The 18658-nt window shown below is 35.9% G+C and overlaps 1 protein-coding gene and 1 pseudogene across 1 annotated transcript; both read left to right on the plus strand.

The window, feature by feature from the left end:
- Window positions 1–12723: 12723 nt before the first annotated feature.
- Window positions 12724–13275, plus strand: LOC142620467 (uncharacterized). Its single transcript, XM_075793832.1, has 2 exons — window positions 12724–12924; window positions 13042–13275. The coding sequence occupies exons 1-2, from the start codon at window positions 12724–12726 to the stop codon at window positions 13273–13275; spliced, it is 435 nt and encodes a 144-aa protein (XP_075649947.1).
- A 2305-nt stretch (window positions 13276–15580) lies between these two features.
- Window positions 15581–18658, plus strand: part of LOC142620468 (amino-acid permease BAT1 homolog) — a 52138-nt pseudogene continuing 49060 nt past the window's right edge.

Genomic DNA, 18658 nt, shown 5'->3' on the forward strand with positions numbered 1-18658 from the left:
ATTTTAGTTTCTTAAAAATTCCTTCTAGTGTAACCTCACTAACAATAGATAAATTCAAATTAAAAATTACATTAAACTCAAAATAAATAAATAAAAGAGTCTCATCACACGTGCTATATACACACACACACACACCCACACATATACACTACCCATGCTCAGAGCTAGTTTCTTTTAAGGTAAAAGATAAAAAAAATTTGTTTTTTTTTTTTTGTTTTTTTTTCTTTGGTTAAGGAAAGGCTTTAGATGTGCATCCACTTTTTTTTTTTTTTTTTTGTTGTTCTTTTTTTTATGAAAATTATTAAGTAGTACATTTTATCCAAAAAAAACTACCCCTATTTTGAGAAAAAAGAAAAAACATAAAACTATCCCACGTTCTATCCAAGAAAACCCTACTCAACCACCCTTTTTTTTTCAAATTCAAAGTTTAAAAATACCTTATCCTTATTCCACGGTAACCTATATCAATAATTCTATCCAAAACAAAAATTATTTGTACAGAATGAAAAATAACTCAAAAAAGAATATAACAAAAAAAAAAAAAACCTCATTTGTACAGAATTGAAAAAATAATGAAAAGGAAATATAAGAAGAAAAAATAATTTTTAAGAAATCTGATTTTGAAAGAAAATAAAGAGCTAAATTTTAGGGAAATTTAAAAGATTAATGTGAGGAATTGGTGTGACCGCTATCTTTATTTAAAATTTTATCAAAAAAGAAAAAACTACACATTTAAAAATTTCAAATCAAACTATTTTTTTTAATAAAAAATCTCACTTTCTATCCAAAAAACACTACCCGGCCATCCTTCTTTTTTTTCAAATTCAAAGTTTAAAAACAGTACAGATTTGTGGATAACTACATGTTTAAAATTTTTGGATAAAACTACTGGTCTCTCACATTTGCTTAATGTATGATTTATATACATGTGGGTTGCAATAACACTCCCCACGTTAAAAGCTTCCCATCTAATTCTAAAATGTTGTGTTTTAATCCTAAAATTTGTCATGTTCTACACATCCATAACAAAAAGTGGGAATAGCTTATATTTAAAATTTAGTAACTACCCTCATCTGTACATAATTTTATAATAAAAAAAAAAGGTGAAAAATACCAACACATAAATGAACAAATCAATGTAGAATTTGATTATTAACATGAAAAAAAAAAATCAATTCAAACTTAAAACTTAAATAAGGCCAAAATTAGATAAAAGTAGACAAATATGTATACACCTTGAATTTCTAGGATTGGACCGTATTTGAACATCATCAACAGTGCAATAGTGGTTGAGTTTTTGAATGTACTCATCGACTATCAATTGTACTCCAGGGGAATGCTTTTTCCCTACCATTAGTATTCGTATAGGTACAACTCTTGGCCCAAAATCAAAAATCAATTAGCATTTAGTTAAACTAAGAATTTGAAAGAAATTAAAATCAAAATTAGATTTTATTTACCACATATTGGCCCGTGTATTTGCATTGTTTAGCTCTTGAAACAAGAAAGAGTAAAGTAAATAAGTGGCAATTATTAGTAGGATAAGAAACGGTGGAAAATGTAAGAACCTGGAAGAGAAGTAGTTAGATTGAGATAACCATCCCACCTTCCTTTTGTTTTTGCTTTTGATTTTGCCTAAAAGGAGGAGGGGAAGATGGAGAGGTGAAATTGAATCTGGTTTTTTTGCTTAATGGAATCAAGTTTTGTATTTAGAATTTATTTTGCAAGGAACATACCATTGGAAGTCTGTATTGAATTGAAGTTTGCTAAAAAGTTGTGGAGGTTATTTTTTATTTTTTTGAAGATGAAAGCGAGAGGAAAAAAAAAACAGAAGAAGAAGAAATTAAAGAAGAGGATGCCGATACCTAAGAGTTGAGGAGGTCTCTGTCAAAAAAGAGATGAGGAGGTTGTTGAGCTGTAACTTGTAACTTGTGATTTGGGATTTTATTCTACATTTTTATCCTGGTTAATTTAAACCTATTAGTGAGTCGAATGGGAGATATTTTGGGCATAAAAAAATAGGAATCTAAAGAGAGAAAGCCCTTTAAATAGTAGTACAAGTTGTTATTTCTCTTTTTTTTTTCTTTTTTTTTTTTTTCAATTCAAATGTAGGGAGGTTAATGGGTCCGTGTCTAATTTTGTCAAGTCTATGTAAACCACACAAAATCAAAATTAAATGCCACATATCTTACATCTAGCTTAAAAACTGGAGGGAATTAAAGCCTTCGGAGAGGATCTTCTCCTAACCTTTTTTTTTTTTTTTTTTTAAGGAATTAGATACAAACTAACTTTGATGTAGTATTTTCTCCTACAAATTATTGTTTAGGTGGAAGCTTAAGGCCGAAGAGAGAGATCCAACGCCAAAACCAATTCATTTAATGTCCATAAGAGTGGTGCATTCTTTAAAACATAGAAGAGTGAGCCTATATCATATTAACAGAGCTAACTATGGTTGTATATTTTCAATAAACAAAAAGGGCCACCCAAATAAATTAACTATTAACTATGATTTATTTGGTAGGAGTATGGTAGCCACTTGCCAGCAATTAGCAAATGGCCTATGATACTCAATGGCCTAGTCAATTTGGTGAAGTACATTTTAGTATATACTACTAACTTAACACATGGCATTTGCAAACCACATGTTTAGTCGCTTAAGCAACATGGGCTCCCACTTTACCATAAAACTAGCCTCATCACACGCGCGAAGTGCGTGCAATGAGGGTTTTTTTTTTTTAGTAATCCTATTTTGTAGAAAAAAAAAACTATGTTTTTATTTTATTTTTTATATATAATTTTTATTTTAAAAATCTAATTTATAAGTAGATAAAGTAATTTAAAAATTAACAGGAAAGTGATCCTATTTTTTTAGCAATATTTTAGTAGGAGTTAGAATTGTATTTTTACCAGATTGTCCTGTGGTTTTATCTCTACTTAAACATAGGGGTATAGAGGCATTTTTGAACTAAAAAATAAGGAATTCAAACAAGGAAAGCCCCTTAAATAATAGTATATATATATACACACACACACACACACTAGCCTTTGAGCATGTGCATGAAACTTTTCTCTCTTTTTTTGGTAAAGTTTCCATCTATTATAATTTAGAAAAAAAATACTATTTTTTATTTTTCAAACAAATAAAAATGATAAACTTCAAAGATAAGCAGTAACAGTAATTTTTTTTTTTTGAAAAAAAAATCCCAAATTTTAAGAATTCTTTTTTTGAATTTAAAATAAAATTTGTTATTTGATATTTATGACTCTATTTCTAAATAAAGTTACTTTTCATTGATGAGGGTATTTTTGAACTACATAAAAGTCTAGTTGAAAGAGGAAAATCCTCTTATATATAGTATAGATAAGAGTAATGCTACAAAAATAAACTATTTTACAACATTTTTACAAACTACTAATGTAGCTTTAGTAATTTTCAAATAATCACTAATAAACATAAATGTGAAGTTAGTGGTGGACTCATATTAGAACTATTAATAATTTGCCATATCAATAGTTTATAAAAATATTGTAAAATAATTTGTGACTGTAGCATTACTCGTATAGATAATACTAAACCAAACAGAATTAGGATCCTAGCCAAAATCTACATTAGGAATCCAAGCCAAATACAAGAAACTATTAACAGGAATGTAATTAAAAGCCTGATACTAGTAGCATGGAAGTATAGGACGCAATAGATAGATGACTAGTGCCTAGCTAGCTAGTGGAACGCAAGGGGAGTGTTGGATAAATATATATATATATATATATATATATATATATATATATATATATATATATATATATAGCTAGTGGAACGCAAGGGGGGAGTGTTGGATAAATATATATATATATATATATATATATATATATATATTATAACTGCTTCTGATTAAAAGATGTTTGGATAGCTTCCTAAAAAAAATTTAAAAAGTTCGGATAGCACCAGAAAAATCTTCTCGCTCGAAATGACAAGATTTGTTGCATAAGACTATAAAAGGAACATGTTGATAAAATAAAGACAAGAAATAAAGAGAAAGAAAGTGACATGAGAGAGAGAATGAGAGAATAAATTCACATCAGCTTCCTTAAATTTTTTAGCTTAAAAAAAAAAAAAAACCTTTACTTTTTCTAGTCTAACTATCCATGTTTTTTAAGCATACACATCAAACTCAATACTCTGTTATTTACTTTATTTAAATATTATATTTTCCCTCTCCAAAATTCCATAAACAAACATAATATACTAATATTCTGAGTGCTTTTGCTTTGAATTTTGCAGTGGTTTTGCTTGTGGGTAAGACTTCGGCTTTGACCATGAATGTGGCGGGTGTGGTAAAAGATTGGTTGTTGATTGCATTTTCTTGGTCTATTATTAAGGGCATAGTCACACCCATTAATTTGTTTGGGTACGGCCATGTTGGGTATTGAGTACTATAACCATTCCAAATTGCAGGCCTTGAAGGCGAAAGAGGGCAGAAGAAGGCATCACAGGCTGATAAAGAACAAACCGAGATTCTGTTCCAAAAAAAAAAAAAACAAACCCAGATTAATTAGAGCTTGTTTGTTACACAATCTCAAACTCACATTTTTACATTTTAAATAACTTTACACACATTTTCACACACTTTTTTACCCACACAAATTTCAAAACATTTCCAGACCCATAACAAACACAACCCCAACTGCACAAAAATCAATCCAAACCAAACAAATCAACCCACAAAAATCAACCAAAGAATTAACCCACAAATTCCAATATGCAAGTATGTCAAAGCACATCAACCCACCATGCACCAATAACCACCGCACCCACCTCAAAAACCACCACACCCATCACAAAAATCAAACAAAAAATAATCACAAACCTAGCAACCGCTCCACAAATCAAAACAAACCAAACCCATCTCCCACCGCCCAAAGCAAACAAATGCCAACACAAACCCACAAAAATCAACCTTCAAATACCCAAACCTGCCATTGCCAAATTGAACATCCACTACCACCATCATGACCAAAACTTAATACCACCACCATCGATTGATGTTGATCAGTGCATGAGAGAGAGACAGAGCCAGAAATATATCTTTGCAGGGTCAAGTATAAAATGAGACCATAATTTTTTCCTCTATATGTATTATATATGCAAAACTATAATATTGGTCCCTCAAGTTTACCATGTGTACGCAATCTGTCTCTCAAGTTTGAAGCGTACGCAATTGATCTCTCAAATTTTCAAAATGAGCAATATAAGTCCATTGCCATTAACGGTGTTACTTATGTGGCTAACAGACAATGACTTGACATTTTATTTTAATGATGTGACATATTTTAATTTAAAAATTACAAATTAAAATTACGGAAACAAGTCCCAGCATCATTTTTTTTCTTTACGTAAACTAGGATTTTATTAAATGTAAACTGTGCGCACCCAAAAAGGAGCTGACAAGCCCAACTTCTATCTGGGCTCACAATTTATTTATTTTGTGGGCTTTTGGATTTCCTACAATGGGTGGTCCTATGCCCGGCACCCCAAATACGCTTGTTCTCTGTCCTCTCAGAGTTACTCTCCCTTTCTTTTTCAGAACGATTACCCTCTTTCCTCAGTATTTGCTCTCAAATTGCCAGCCCCCCCCCCCCCCCTCTTAAATTCCCATCTCTTATTTATAGCCCAAGGGAGTGGAGAGGTTATGATTGTTTTCATAGTGAATGGGAGGAGAGGTCCAATGCTATTAGTGTGGCATCACTACATAGGTATATATCATTTGTTCATCGTGCATTAGACCCAAATCTTGTTATCATTTTTTTCCCTTGCTTCTTGGTACCCTCACTTGGCTAATTCATGTGATTTTGAGTGAGGAGTGAATTGTGTTTTTGAAAGCGCAACCTCGCATTACTATCCTGGTGCTTGTGGTCAATTTCTTAAAGTTTGAAGTCAATTGAAGTCAATGATAAAGAACAGTACGAGAATTTAGGTACGGTGCACAAACATCATTGCAAAAATGATTTCAATGACATTAGTAAATTGACTTCAAGCTGGCCAAGAATCAATACTATTGGTGCTAGTCAGGGACGGAGCTACTCTCTGGTCAAACCCCCCTCCCCCCCCCCCCCCCCCAGGATTTTGGGAAAAAAAATTTCTATAGGTATATTTTTTATGAACATTTCTATAGGTATATTTAATGTTCAATTATGCCCAAAAAAAAAAATAAACTTGATTATCAATAGTCTCTTCTTGCTTATTATCAGCTCACTCTTGGCCAGAGATGGAGCTATGTTATAGTTTGCTATCTCATATCAGAAGATAATTAAACTCGGAGATGAAAATGAGAGAGAAATTTCTCACTGAATGAATAAGAAAAGTATAGCTCTACTTGTATGTACAAGGAACAAAGCAATTGAATGAAACAAAACAAAAGCAATTAAAAACAAGCTTTTTAATTTTAACCCAAATCAAGTTCCCGTACTACTCTTTTTTGGATTCTCAATTTCAAAATTAGCCTAAATTCTCTCTCTTAATGGCCAAAATACTAGACAAAAATCCTCCTAACCCCACACTTAGGCTACTCCTCTACTCTACACAAAGGCAACTCCTATGCTTGATGTTTATTTTTTCGCTATCTTGATATTCTTTGAATCCATTGATGACCATAGTGGAGGAATGTTATTTCACTACAAAAAATCTTGGTTTAGGTGGCGTTTTTTTTAGCAACGTTTTTAAATTCGCCGCTATAAGTGGTATACTGTAACGTTTTTGAAAACGCTGCTAAAGAGTGAGTGTTTAGCGACGTTTTCAAAAAAACGTCACTATAACTCAAAACAATAGCGACGTTTTTGAAAACGCCACAATAAGGATAGTTTTAGTAGCGTTTTTCTGGTTTATAGCAACGTTTTCTTGCTATAGGTATTAAAGAACGCACAAACTTTTGCCAGCAAAAGAAAAAAAACTTTTGCCCCCATTTTTGACTTTTCCACACAAACTTTTCCCAACAAAAGAAAAAAACTTTTGCCACCCTTTTTTGACTTTTCCACACAAACTCATTCATTTCCCACACTTTTTTCCCCCTTTTTTTTTTCTTTCTTTTCTTTTGTTCACCGTGTCCCACACTCCCACTTCCCTTCTTTTGTTTTTCTTTCTTTTCCTTTTGTTCACTTCGTACCCCACACTCTCAGTTCTCTTAGTTCTATAGTCTCTCCTCTCCCATTCCAAAGCAGCCACACCTCTTCTCCCTCAAGCCACCACACATCTTCTCTCCTCCCTTGCCACCCCTAGCCACTACTGTAGCAACCCCAAGCCATCGCTGACCCACCGTTGCTTTAAAGTGTAAGTCTTTGTTTTTGGCTTATGAGTTTGCTTTGATCTGGTTTTTCTTTGATGGTCATGGAGCTTTTGTGCTAATTTTTGCTCTTTTTCTGTTTTGGTTGGAAAGTTTTTGTTGTTCAAGTTTCTTTAGAGTGTAAGTCCTTGTTTTTGACTTATGGGTTTGCTTTGATTTGGCTTTTCTTTAATGGGTCATGGAGTTTTTGTGCTAATTTATGCTTCTTCTTTTTTTTTTCGTTGGAAATTGGTACATAAAGCTTTTATTTAGATTTGGCTTTTTGAGCAAAAGGACCTGAGGATCAAGGGCCAAATGATTGTAAGTTTATGTACAAGTTTGTAAATCTTGTATTTCTTTTATTTCTACTATTAATTTTTCTGTAGTTGGTAGATTTCAATTTTTTTTTTTTTTGTTATTGGTTTTGTGGTTTAGCTAGCTTGAAATTAATTTTTAAAAAGAACCCACTACCCACTAATGTCTACAAGGAGATTCTTCCATTAGATGAGGATTTTTGACCGAAAAAAAAAAAAAAAAAAAAAAAAAAAAAAAAAAAAAGAGCAAGAGGACAAATGCTTTTGTGACGTCTGTAAACTATTAGTGTTATTATTTGCGGTGTTTTAAAAACGTCGCTAAATCTATTTTCCAACATTATATACGAAAATGTTATATTATTTAGTGACGTTTTAAAAAACGTCACTAAAAGTTTTTGTATGCCACTAAAGAGTCACATATAGCGACGTTTTTGAACGTCGCAAAAGAAAACGTCGTTGTAGACCATTTGTGTCTATAGTGACGTTTTTGGGGTTTTAGTGACGTTTTACAAACGTCGCCTAAACCCAGATTTCTTGTAATGGTTATTTGTAGGGTCCGTTTGGATAGAACTTATTGCTGAAAACTGAAAATTGAAAACTGAAAATACTGTAGCAAAATAATTTTTAAATGTGTGAATAGTATTGCGGGACCTATTTTTAATAAAAAAAATTGCTAAAAAAAGTATATGAACAGTACGCGCACAGTGCACGCATAGTACGCGCACAGTGCATTTGTCCCCACTGTAGCAGCAAACAAAGAAAAAAAAAAAAAAAAAAAGCAAAACGCAAAAAAGTAAATGCAGAAAAAATAAGTGCTATCCAAACCCTCTCGTAATATTACCAATGATGTTTATTGTCTTTCTGAGTCACGAAAGTCAATTAATGATATCAAAGAGATTGTAAAGTGGATAGGACTTGTCAAACTGAGTGTCAATAGAATTCAAAAGAAAAAACCAAGTGTCAATTGGGCTTTTAAATGCCTAGCTAATGTGGCAAGAAACTATGACAGAACCTGAGGCCGAAGAACATGGTCTTAAAAACATACCCAAATAGATGATAAAATATTAAATTGACCCAATAAAAAAATTATTCTTGAAGTTGCAAATTTTTTTTTTGAAAGTCCAAACTTTGCCCCCCGAAACCTTCGGCTTTGGCTGTGTCCCCAGTGCTAGTGGTGCAATAGGGTCTCTTTGGTGTTTTTTTTGGGGGGGGGGGGGGGGGGGGGGGTAATGTCCAAACCGATGCACGCACGTTGTCTCTATCGTGTTTTTTTTTTATGCTCTGGTGGTGAGTCCACAGTGTGGAGGTCCAATGTGCATGTTTTCTACAAAGCAGGTTTGGGTTCTGGTTTTGTAAATGGGTCTAACCCCGATTGTAGCAGATATTTGATGTGGTAGGTTTTATTACTTTCTTGGTCAAATGCTTACATGGTATTCTCTCTCATTAGAAGGTGTAAACTCTTTGTTTCACGCCAAGATTGTACCCAATTTACTCTCATTGTTTAAATGGTTAATGCTCAAAGTTTATATTTTATCACACGTCGTTAAAATTATAAGTCTATGTCAACTTAATATTTATGTTCTATAATAATAATAAAAGATTCTTATATTTTAAATATTAAATTATAAAATAAAATCAAAATGTAAAGAAGGTGTCAGTCAGAGTAGTCTTTCTGGATGGGTCGTTCTGCATCATTACCTTCCACCTGTCAGGTAGACATTTAGACCCCCAAAGAGCCTGTAAGGTTGAATTTAATCAACCATGTGTTGATTTTATTCCGTATCAAATTTACTTGTCATTTACCAATTAGATACCCTGTATTTAGGTAGGAATTATGTAAAGTGTGTGAAAGTGTGAAGAAAACTCAAGATGTGTGCATTCAAAGGAGTCTCGCAACTGGATCTCACGACTGGCAAGTCGCCAAAGTGGCACACATGTGAAGCATGCAGGAGCTGAAAGGTCACAATAATTGGAGCACTATTGGACAAAAAGTAGAGTCTAGCCTGGAAGTTATTTTGCGACTCAAACTCGTGACTCATTCCAGTCGCGAGGCCAAGTCGCCAGAATGCCTTGTTTGTATAAAAACTGACTTTTCACATTTCATCTCATACCCTACTATAAATACTCTTATTTCCATGAAATGTAGGTGTGGCTATTTAGAACGAAAAACCGTAAGAGAGGTTTCTACAACACACCCACCTCATTAGAGGGAAAGTTACTAATTCTTAGAGAGAAATCTATGTAGTCTCTTCTTATTCCCTCTCTCATTGTTATACCCATTGAGAAGAGATTTGTATCCAAATACTACCCACACCAATTTAGAGTGTTTAGTGTTTTTGGAGTTTTGGGAAGTATTGGAAGATGCCAAGGATGACGGATGCAATATAGAGGTTATTGCAGGATCCGGTACGCTAGAGAAGACAAAATTTGGCATAACCCTGTTGGAGCAAGAAGCTTGGAAGACTTAGGTGCATCGGGTAAATTAGGCTTTGAGGGTCTATTGCTATTCATGCATCCCAACTGATTTTCTAGTGAATCATTTACCACTTGGAGGGCAACATAGAGGTTTTTCGCCGAAGTCTTCAGTTTCCTCTTCGATAACACATCACCGTGTTATCTTTGTGTTTGCATCTCTCTTCCTTTACTTTTTATCTTATAATTGCTACTATGTTTGTGATTAACTATGGTTTAGAGTGTTTTACCAATTTCAGTTTAGCTTATATTCATCATTCTGCACATATATTGTTTGTGTATAAGCTATTGTTAGTAATTTTGTATTTGGGGGTCTAAACATGCATTGGTGTTTTATGCGCTATTTGAACTTTCAGAGCCTATGGGGATTCCTACGTTCTAGGCAGAGGCATTGACTAGGGCATTGCTATGACAATATAGTAGAAAGGTCAAAGATAGCATGGTTATTATTACTGTAACAATATTTTCAACCCATATCTTTGTAAATAAGGTTAGTGGAAATATTATCCGGTGTAATGAGCATATGTAACATACATAGCCTTCCTCGCATGGAGATGAACCTCAGAAACATTACACTAGTTGAGGTATGAGTGGAGGTAAAAGACAAAATTTTGAAGTTTTTTTAAAATATATTCAAACTTTTCATCAGTTTTCAAAACCATTCTGGTGGGGATAGACAAAACAAGAGAAAAGGAGGGAAACCAAAAAAGATGACAGAAGAAGCAGCAGCAGCCACTAGCCAAGGAGGAGGCGACTGGCAACCTGGTGGCGAATTACTAAGATGCTTAGAACGGTAGTTTTGATGTTTTTGTATCGGTTTACTAGAAATTAGAAATCACTCAGCAGAAAACTTTGCAAATAGAGAAGCATCTCAATGAGCTTGGTGACATTATTCAAGCTCAAGGTCCCTCAGTCATGTTCTTAGCCAAGACATATCTTGATAATGCTATGCTGCTTTTCATTAGAGACAAGCTCAAATTTGACAGCTTGCTGGAATTTTCAAGAGAGGGTTGAAGTGGTGGGGTGGCTATCATGTGGAAAAAAGAGGTAGATTTTTCGGTTGATACCTACTCGCCAAATCATATAGATGCTATTATAAATATGGGTAAGGATGAGGAATGGAGGTTCACAGGGTTTTATGGCAAACCCGACACAAGAAATCACCACATCTCCTAGGCTACTTTAAGGAGATTAAAATCGAAACACTCTTTGCCTTGGTTATGTGTTGGAGATTTTAATGAAATTACTAGGGCACATGAGAAGTTAGAAGGGAGGTTAAGGCCGAGCAAACAAATGGAGGCTTTTCGAGATGTACTCAACGAATGTGGATTTCAAGATCTTGTGTTTAGTGGGAATAAGTTTACTTGGTGTAATAGCAATGAGGAGGGGCACATGGTGTGGGAAAGGTTGGATAGAGTAGTGGGTACAGTGGAATGAATGGATATATTTCCAGCATCCAAGGTGGTCTATTTAGAGAGTGGTTCTTCCAACCATAAGCCTCTCATGATTTATTTAGTGGGTATACCAAAGAAGACTAATAAACCATGGAGGTTTGAGCAAATGTGGATGGAGGATGAAGGATGTAAAATAGTGGTGGAAGATGCATGGGCTTATGATTCTCAGGGAAGTGTTATAAACAGATTAGAAATGAAATTTGATCGGTGTTGTATAAATCTGAAATGGTGGAGCAAGGTTGCCTTTGGTAATGTGACTCGAAAATTAAAGGAAAAGAAGAAATTGTTGGGGCTGGCCGAAGTTGAAGCAATATGGGGAGGCTGCTATGCTTGGGTTTGAAGGTTGAAAAAAGAAATTTCCAAACTCTTAGTGAGGGAGGAACAAATGTGGAAGCAAAGATCTAGATCCTTGTGGCTATAAGAAGGTGACAACAACACAAGGTACTTTCATATTCGTGCATCTCATAGATTTAGGAGGAACCGGATTGACAATTTGGAGGATTCAAATGGAGTGTTATGTAATGATGAAGAGGGTATTTCAAACATTTTGGTCGACTACTACCAATAGCTTTTTACCTCATCTAATATGTCCATGTTAGAAAAGGTTGTGCTCATATTCCATGCACCATCCTAACTGAGTTGAATGCCGAGCTCTTGGCTGATTTCACAAGGGAAGAATTGGTAGTGGCCTTGAAGCAAATGGAACCTTTGAAAGCGCTAGGACCAGATGGGTTACCTCCTTTATTCTTTCAATGGTATTGACATGTAGTTGGAGACGATGTGACTAAGGCGGTGTTGAGTTGTCTATCCATAGGACCCATTCCTACTTCTCTTAATAGTACATTCATCACTCTTATCCCTAAGGTAAAAATCCCTACCAAAGTCTCTGAATTTCGACCTATTTCTCGTTGTAACATTGTTTATATGCTTGCTTCAAAAGTTGTTGCCAACAGGATGAAGGGTGTACTACCTCTCATTATTTCAAAATCATAGAGCGCCTTCCTATCTGATAAGGAAATCTCGAATAATATCTTTGTAGCTTTTGAGACCCAACATCATATGAAAAATCAGAAGTCAAAAAAGGGAGGGTTTATGGCTCTCAAACTTGATATGAGCAAGGCGTATGATAGGGTTGAATGGCGTTTTTTGGATTTAACCATTAGGAAGATGGGATTTTCTAATCGGAGGGTGGATTTGATCATGGCTTATGTGGGGTCTGCTTCCTATCAAGTTTTGGTAAATGGTGTGCCAAGAGGGAATATTTGGCCAACAAGGGGGATTAGGCAGGGTGATCCACTTTCTCCATATCTATTTTTGATATGTTCGAAAGCTCTAAATCAGCAACTACAACATGCAGCCAAAACTGAGGTGATTAGAGGATTCTCTTTGTGTCGAAATGGTCCAAGAATCAGCCATTTGTTCTTTACCGGTGATACCTTACTATTTTTCCATGCTTCAAGTGGTGATTTGGAAGCAATTCTTTAGTTATTACAGTTGTATGAGCAAGCTTCAGGGCAAAAGTTGAATAGAGAAAAAACCACTGAGTTTTTTAGCAAGGCTACTACGGAAGAACGAAAGGCAGAGTTGGTGGAATTCTTGGGAGTAAATGAGGTTAGGGAGTATGAGAAGTATTTAGGATTACTGGCTGTGGTGGGTCGAAATAAGAAAGAGAGTCTCAATAACATTAGAGAGGGGTGTGGAATAAGCTACAAGGGTTGAAATAGAGACTTTTATCTCAAGTGGGTAAGGAAGTCTTGCTTTAGGCGGTAGTTCAAGCAATCCCCACTTTTGCAATGAGTTATTTCAAGTTTCCAAAGCAATTCATACAAGATAATGAGAGATTGATTAGAAAATTTTGGTGGGGGCAATGGGAAGATCAACATAAAATTCATTGGAAGGATTGGGAGACATTGTGTAAACCAAAGACTTTGGGTGGAACGGGATTCAAGAATTTAGAGAAGTTTAATGAGGTGATGTTGGCGAAACAAGTATGGAGGCTACTAACAGATCATACATCCTTGTTCTACCAAGTTTTCAGCTCCAAATATTTTCCTAATGGCTTGGTCTTGGATGCTAAACCTTCCTCGGGTTCATATGCTTGGCAAAACATTGTAAAAGCAATTCCACTGATCAAATCGGGTATGTTGGGGAGGGTTGGGGATGGCAAGAAAATAAAAATTTTTGGGGAAAGGTGGCTTCCTAGGGATGAACCAGCCAAGGTGATTTCACCCTAAAATAGTGTTACTGCAAATTGGACAGTGAGTATGCTGCTGGACCCGAATGGGACTGGCTAGAATGAACAACTAATGGATGCCATGTTCCTCCCTTTTGAGGCTCAACAGATCAAAGGTATCCCAATTTGTGTCACAAGCTAGGAAGACTGTGTGTCATGGCCTAAATGTAGAACTGGGTCTTACTTTGTCAAATCGGGTTATCAATTAGTGTGTGAAGTCAAGGCAACAGGTGCACCATTGGGGTCTACGGATGAGGGTGTCAAGATATTTTGGAAGAGTATTTGGCGTCTCAAAGTGCCAAATAATATAAAAGTCTTCCTATGGCGAGCATGCTTTAGTGCACTTCCTACTAAGGTGGGACTACACAAAAGGAAGATTGTGGATGATAAACTCTGTGACTATTGCTTGGTGCAAATCGAGGATGAAGTTCATGCGATTTGGAGTTATGATTGTATCCGAGCAGTTTAGGAAGCCCCATTTGCAACAGCTAGGATGAAAACCCGAGGATGAATTCCATGTGTGATTTGGTCAGTCTCATAGTTGAAGAGACTAGACTAGAGAACTAGAAAAATTTGCAATGGTAGCATGGGCAATATGGCAACATCGTAACAAGCTTAGGTTGAAGGAAGATAACATCTCGATCTATAAGGTCTATAAATTCGCCTTGTCACTCCTTGTTAGGACATATCTGGTTCACTTGTCAAGAACATATGTCGTTCTTTTATATAATTGGCTAATCCTTTGACAAAACGCTATTTCTTTGTATTTGGTAGATCTAAGATATTTTAATACTTCAAGAAATAAGGTTTCAAGATCAAGTGTTAAAACCATGCAAGTCTGTCCAAGAAACAAGTTGAAGAAGTGTCTGGCATTAAGGCTCGACAGCTGGTTCGACAGCTTCATCTATCAGGCTTTAATAAGTTGTTCCAGCCCCATAGCTCGACAGCACCTCAACACCTCTAGCTATCGAGGTTTAAGAAAAACTGTTTTTTAGATTTGGTTTTATTCCAATCCGTGGATATGTCTTTGGGCCTTCTTTTCTCATAACCTTAGACATATAAAAAGATTATTTTAAGGGCCGTCAAAGTAGACACAAGTTGCACAAGTATTGAGTAAAGTCTGTTCAAGCAATTTGTAATAGGAGACAAAGTTTGCCCTAGTTCATCTCTTTGTGAAGAAGCTGCTATGTTTGTGCACCATAGGGTTTTGTAACCAAGCATCTTCTTGTTCTTCATTGTGAGGATGAAATGAAGAACTTAGCAGTCAACATCTTTCTCAAGTTGGTGATTGAAGTCACGTACTGGGATCCGCGCAATTAGTTAGTCACATACTGGGAGACGTGCATTAAAAAGAAGAGATTGTCACTACAGAACAAGTCCAATTGGGTATTGAGGTAAGGGTTCAGCTATAGGTTCGTATAAGGTACTGGGATTCCTTTACTTGTAATCACTTGTGGTGATAATAGTAGATTCTCGGGAGTGGTGATTTTAAAATCACCCAGTGGGGTTTTTGCCTTGGAGGTTTTCCCCATTCGTAAACAAATCACCGTGTCAATTTATTTTCCACTGCACTTTAGTTTATTGGTGATTTGTTTGTGCTACCACGCGTTTGCATGTTAAATTGGTTAATTAATTGAACTTGGCTAATTAATCAATCAATCCATCACAAAGGGTCAATACGTTTTTGGCCTATTACTCCTCACTGAGTTCCAGCAGAAGAAGTCAAGCTCAATAAGTCAGCGCCAATCAAGATCAACCCACTGGACGCCTCCTCCACCTAATTCAGTAAAGATGAATTTTGATGATGCAGTTTTTAGCAATTCGAATGAGGCAGGGGTAGGAGTTGTGGTTCAAAATGAAAGGAGGGCGGTGAGAGCTGCCTTATCAGAGAAAATAGTGATGCCTTCATCGGTGGAGGTACTTGAAATGCTGGCTACTAGGAGAGCTGCCATCTTCGCCAAGGAGTTGGGATTCAAGAATGTATGCTTTGAAGGTGACACAGAGGGGGTGGTGAGAAGTATCAAAGAGGAAGATAGCTCCAATGTTTTTGTGGGGCACCTAGTAAAAGACTTTAAGTCTATAGCTAGTTTGTTTCAAACTTATTCTATCTCTCATGTAAGACGGCAGGGTAATAGTGTAGCCCATGCTTTAGCTAGAGAGGCTATAATGTCTTTTCTTTTATGTATTTGGTTGGAGGACGTTCCTCCAAATGTTTTGAATTTTGTATCCAAAGATTTGCCTGTTGAAGAAATTATCCCCGGATTGGAGGAATTCTCCAAAAAAAAAGAGTTGAGAAGAGACATGGTATGTCTGAAACCTTCCATATCTCAAAACTCATATAAATATATATAAATATATATATATATATATATATATATATATATATATATATATATATATATATATATATATATATATTTCCTTACTTTCTGTCAACTCTCACAAGTCTTCAAATTATATATGTTACTTTAGTTTGATGCATATTTCATACTTGTATGTCAGGTCTCGTAAAGAATCTAACAATTTTAATACATGCTTTCTTTCTTTTTCTTTTTCTTTTTTCTCTTGGGTTTCTTCAGACTGTATTCAAGACGCTGGCAATAACATTTTCATGCATGGTAGTTTTCTCAGGAACACCACTATATGGCCCAAGCCAACTTTATGCTGGTCCTGCAAGATTAATTTGGGGATGGGTGGTAGTCTCATTCTTCACCTGGTTTGTTGGTCTAGCCTTGGCTGAGATAAGCTCCTCCTTTCCGGTATTTTTTTTTTTTTTTTTTTTGTTACTAGTTTATTTCCCCTTGATTACTCCTCACACACACACACACAGGCTGTCTGGGCGATGCTTCGGTTGCATTCCAAAACCACATATCATTACTCTTTACCAATGTTACTATCATGTTTACATCATGGTGTTGTGCTTGGCTCGAGACCATCGGAATTATTTCTGCAATTGCCACTCAGGTTAACTTCGCAACATCCTTTTAACATATTCCCCGAGTGAACTACTGCACTGCATTCTGAAGTTATTATATAAATTATACAAAAAGTAGTAATGGACTACAGAAAATAATAATAAACTTGCAATGCTAAGTGGTAATAAACAACATATATAACTTGTTTCAGGCTCAAGCGTATTCAGGAGCGCAAGCATTACAAATGATCATTCTTTTGTTTACTGGTACAAACAAGGGTGGAGGCTACTTTGCACCACGAAGTGTGTTTTATGCTTGTATATATGCCTCAACATCATAGGGTCGTACTCAACACATTCGCGTTAAAAGTAATAGCATTCCTTGACGTAATTTTCATATGGTGGCAGGTGTGGTGTGCTCTTTAGTACTATTTTGTTTCTCAAGTTAACTCGGAATCAAAATTTTCTGCATCAATTCTCTGCACTACTCTATATGTACCACAAATCAAGATCTGCCATATGTTTTGTAAGTGCACAATTGCACCTGGACCCAAGAACAGTTATGGGCTCAGGCCCAATGAGCCTTAAACAATAAAAATTTATAGAGTGTGGGCTTGAAACCCAGGTTAGAAGTGAGTGAAGATTAAATGACAAACTAAAGATTACAAGTATTTGGAAGCAACAAGGAGTAATGTGAATAGATCTCCTCGGACGTAAACCGAGAGCTGTTCTTATATTATCTTTCCCTCTTTCCTTTTCCCTTTTTTTCTTTTAGGTTACAAAAAGTTCCTCCTCATTTCTGTTCTAGGTCCTTCCTTAAATACTCTTCTTTTTAATACTTTATACACGTGTTGCACCAACTCCTCCCTTAGCCTAGATATTTCTTTTCTTAGTGCCTTTGAACAGTAACTAGAAGTTTCCCTTCCACTGTTCAAGTGTCACCTCCCCATTAATGCGGCCAGTGTGGTAGGTGCAGGGTCTTTAATGTGGAGGTAGTAGCCTTTACCTTTGACACTTTCCCAACATCGGTGCTTCTAGGACATTCAAGGGTTCACCCCCTTTAACCACTGGTCTTGACCGTGTCATTCCCTAACCTGTACCATGAAGTCCCGGGTTCTCTGGTGTCAGTCCGAGGGAAAAACATCCTCGGCTGGATCCTCGGATCCTCGGCGTATGGGCCGACCTAAAGTACCAACAAGCCCTAAACCCAAGAGCAGGTCGGCCTTCCTTAGCAAGGCCCAACGGCCCTTATCCCTATTAAGATCTTTTTACTCCCCACATGTTTATTAATTCCTCTATTTAAGTTTTTGTTTCACTTTCTCAAAATAAAAGATTAAGAAAAAAAAAAAAAAAACCTTCTCATTCAGTCCACACCACCACCTTCATAATTTCCTCCGCCGTCGCTTACTTGTGGCCGCCACCCAAATCTCACAGTCACTGTAGAATGCCCATGAAAAAGGCTGAATGGGTCCATTCTACAAATCAAAATCTGACTTTCATTCAAACTTCTAGCCAACAAAACCTCAATGCCACAGACAATTTTTAATCATAAAGTGGGATCAATTCGAATCAAATTTGTGTCGCGCTTTGGGGTTTCTGGGGTAATGGTATTTGTTTTGCTTAAAAGTTAAGGGAAAGGGGTGGAGGAAGATGGGTTTTGCTTTGTTGAATTTAAAGGCGTTTAAGGTGCTTTCTTTTAAAAAAACACAACAATCAAAAGGCTAAATTTATTGCAAAATTCGAAAGCCAAGAAGTACAGAATCCTATAAAATAAGATTCTCTCTCTATAAATTAAAGTGAAGATGGGTGTGGGGTGGCGAGGTCGTTGATTTGCTGGCTACTGTTTATCTGGATGATGAGGGGCACGACTAGGATGGGCAAGGTGTTGCTAGAGAAACGCAAAGATTGGTGGCATTGCCTGTGAGAAAGGGTTGGTGATCTCTTGCCAGTGACGT

The sequence above is a fragment of the Castanea sativa genome, chromosome 12, assembly GCF_040712315.1.
Source record: "Castanea sativa cultivar Marrone di Chiusa Pesio chromosome 12, ASM4071231v1".
Classification (NCBI taxonomy): Eukaryota; Viridiplantae; Streptophyta; class Magnoliopsida; order Fagales; family Fagaceae; genus Castanea; species Castanea sativa.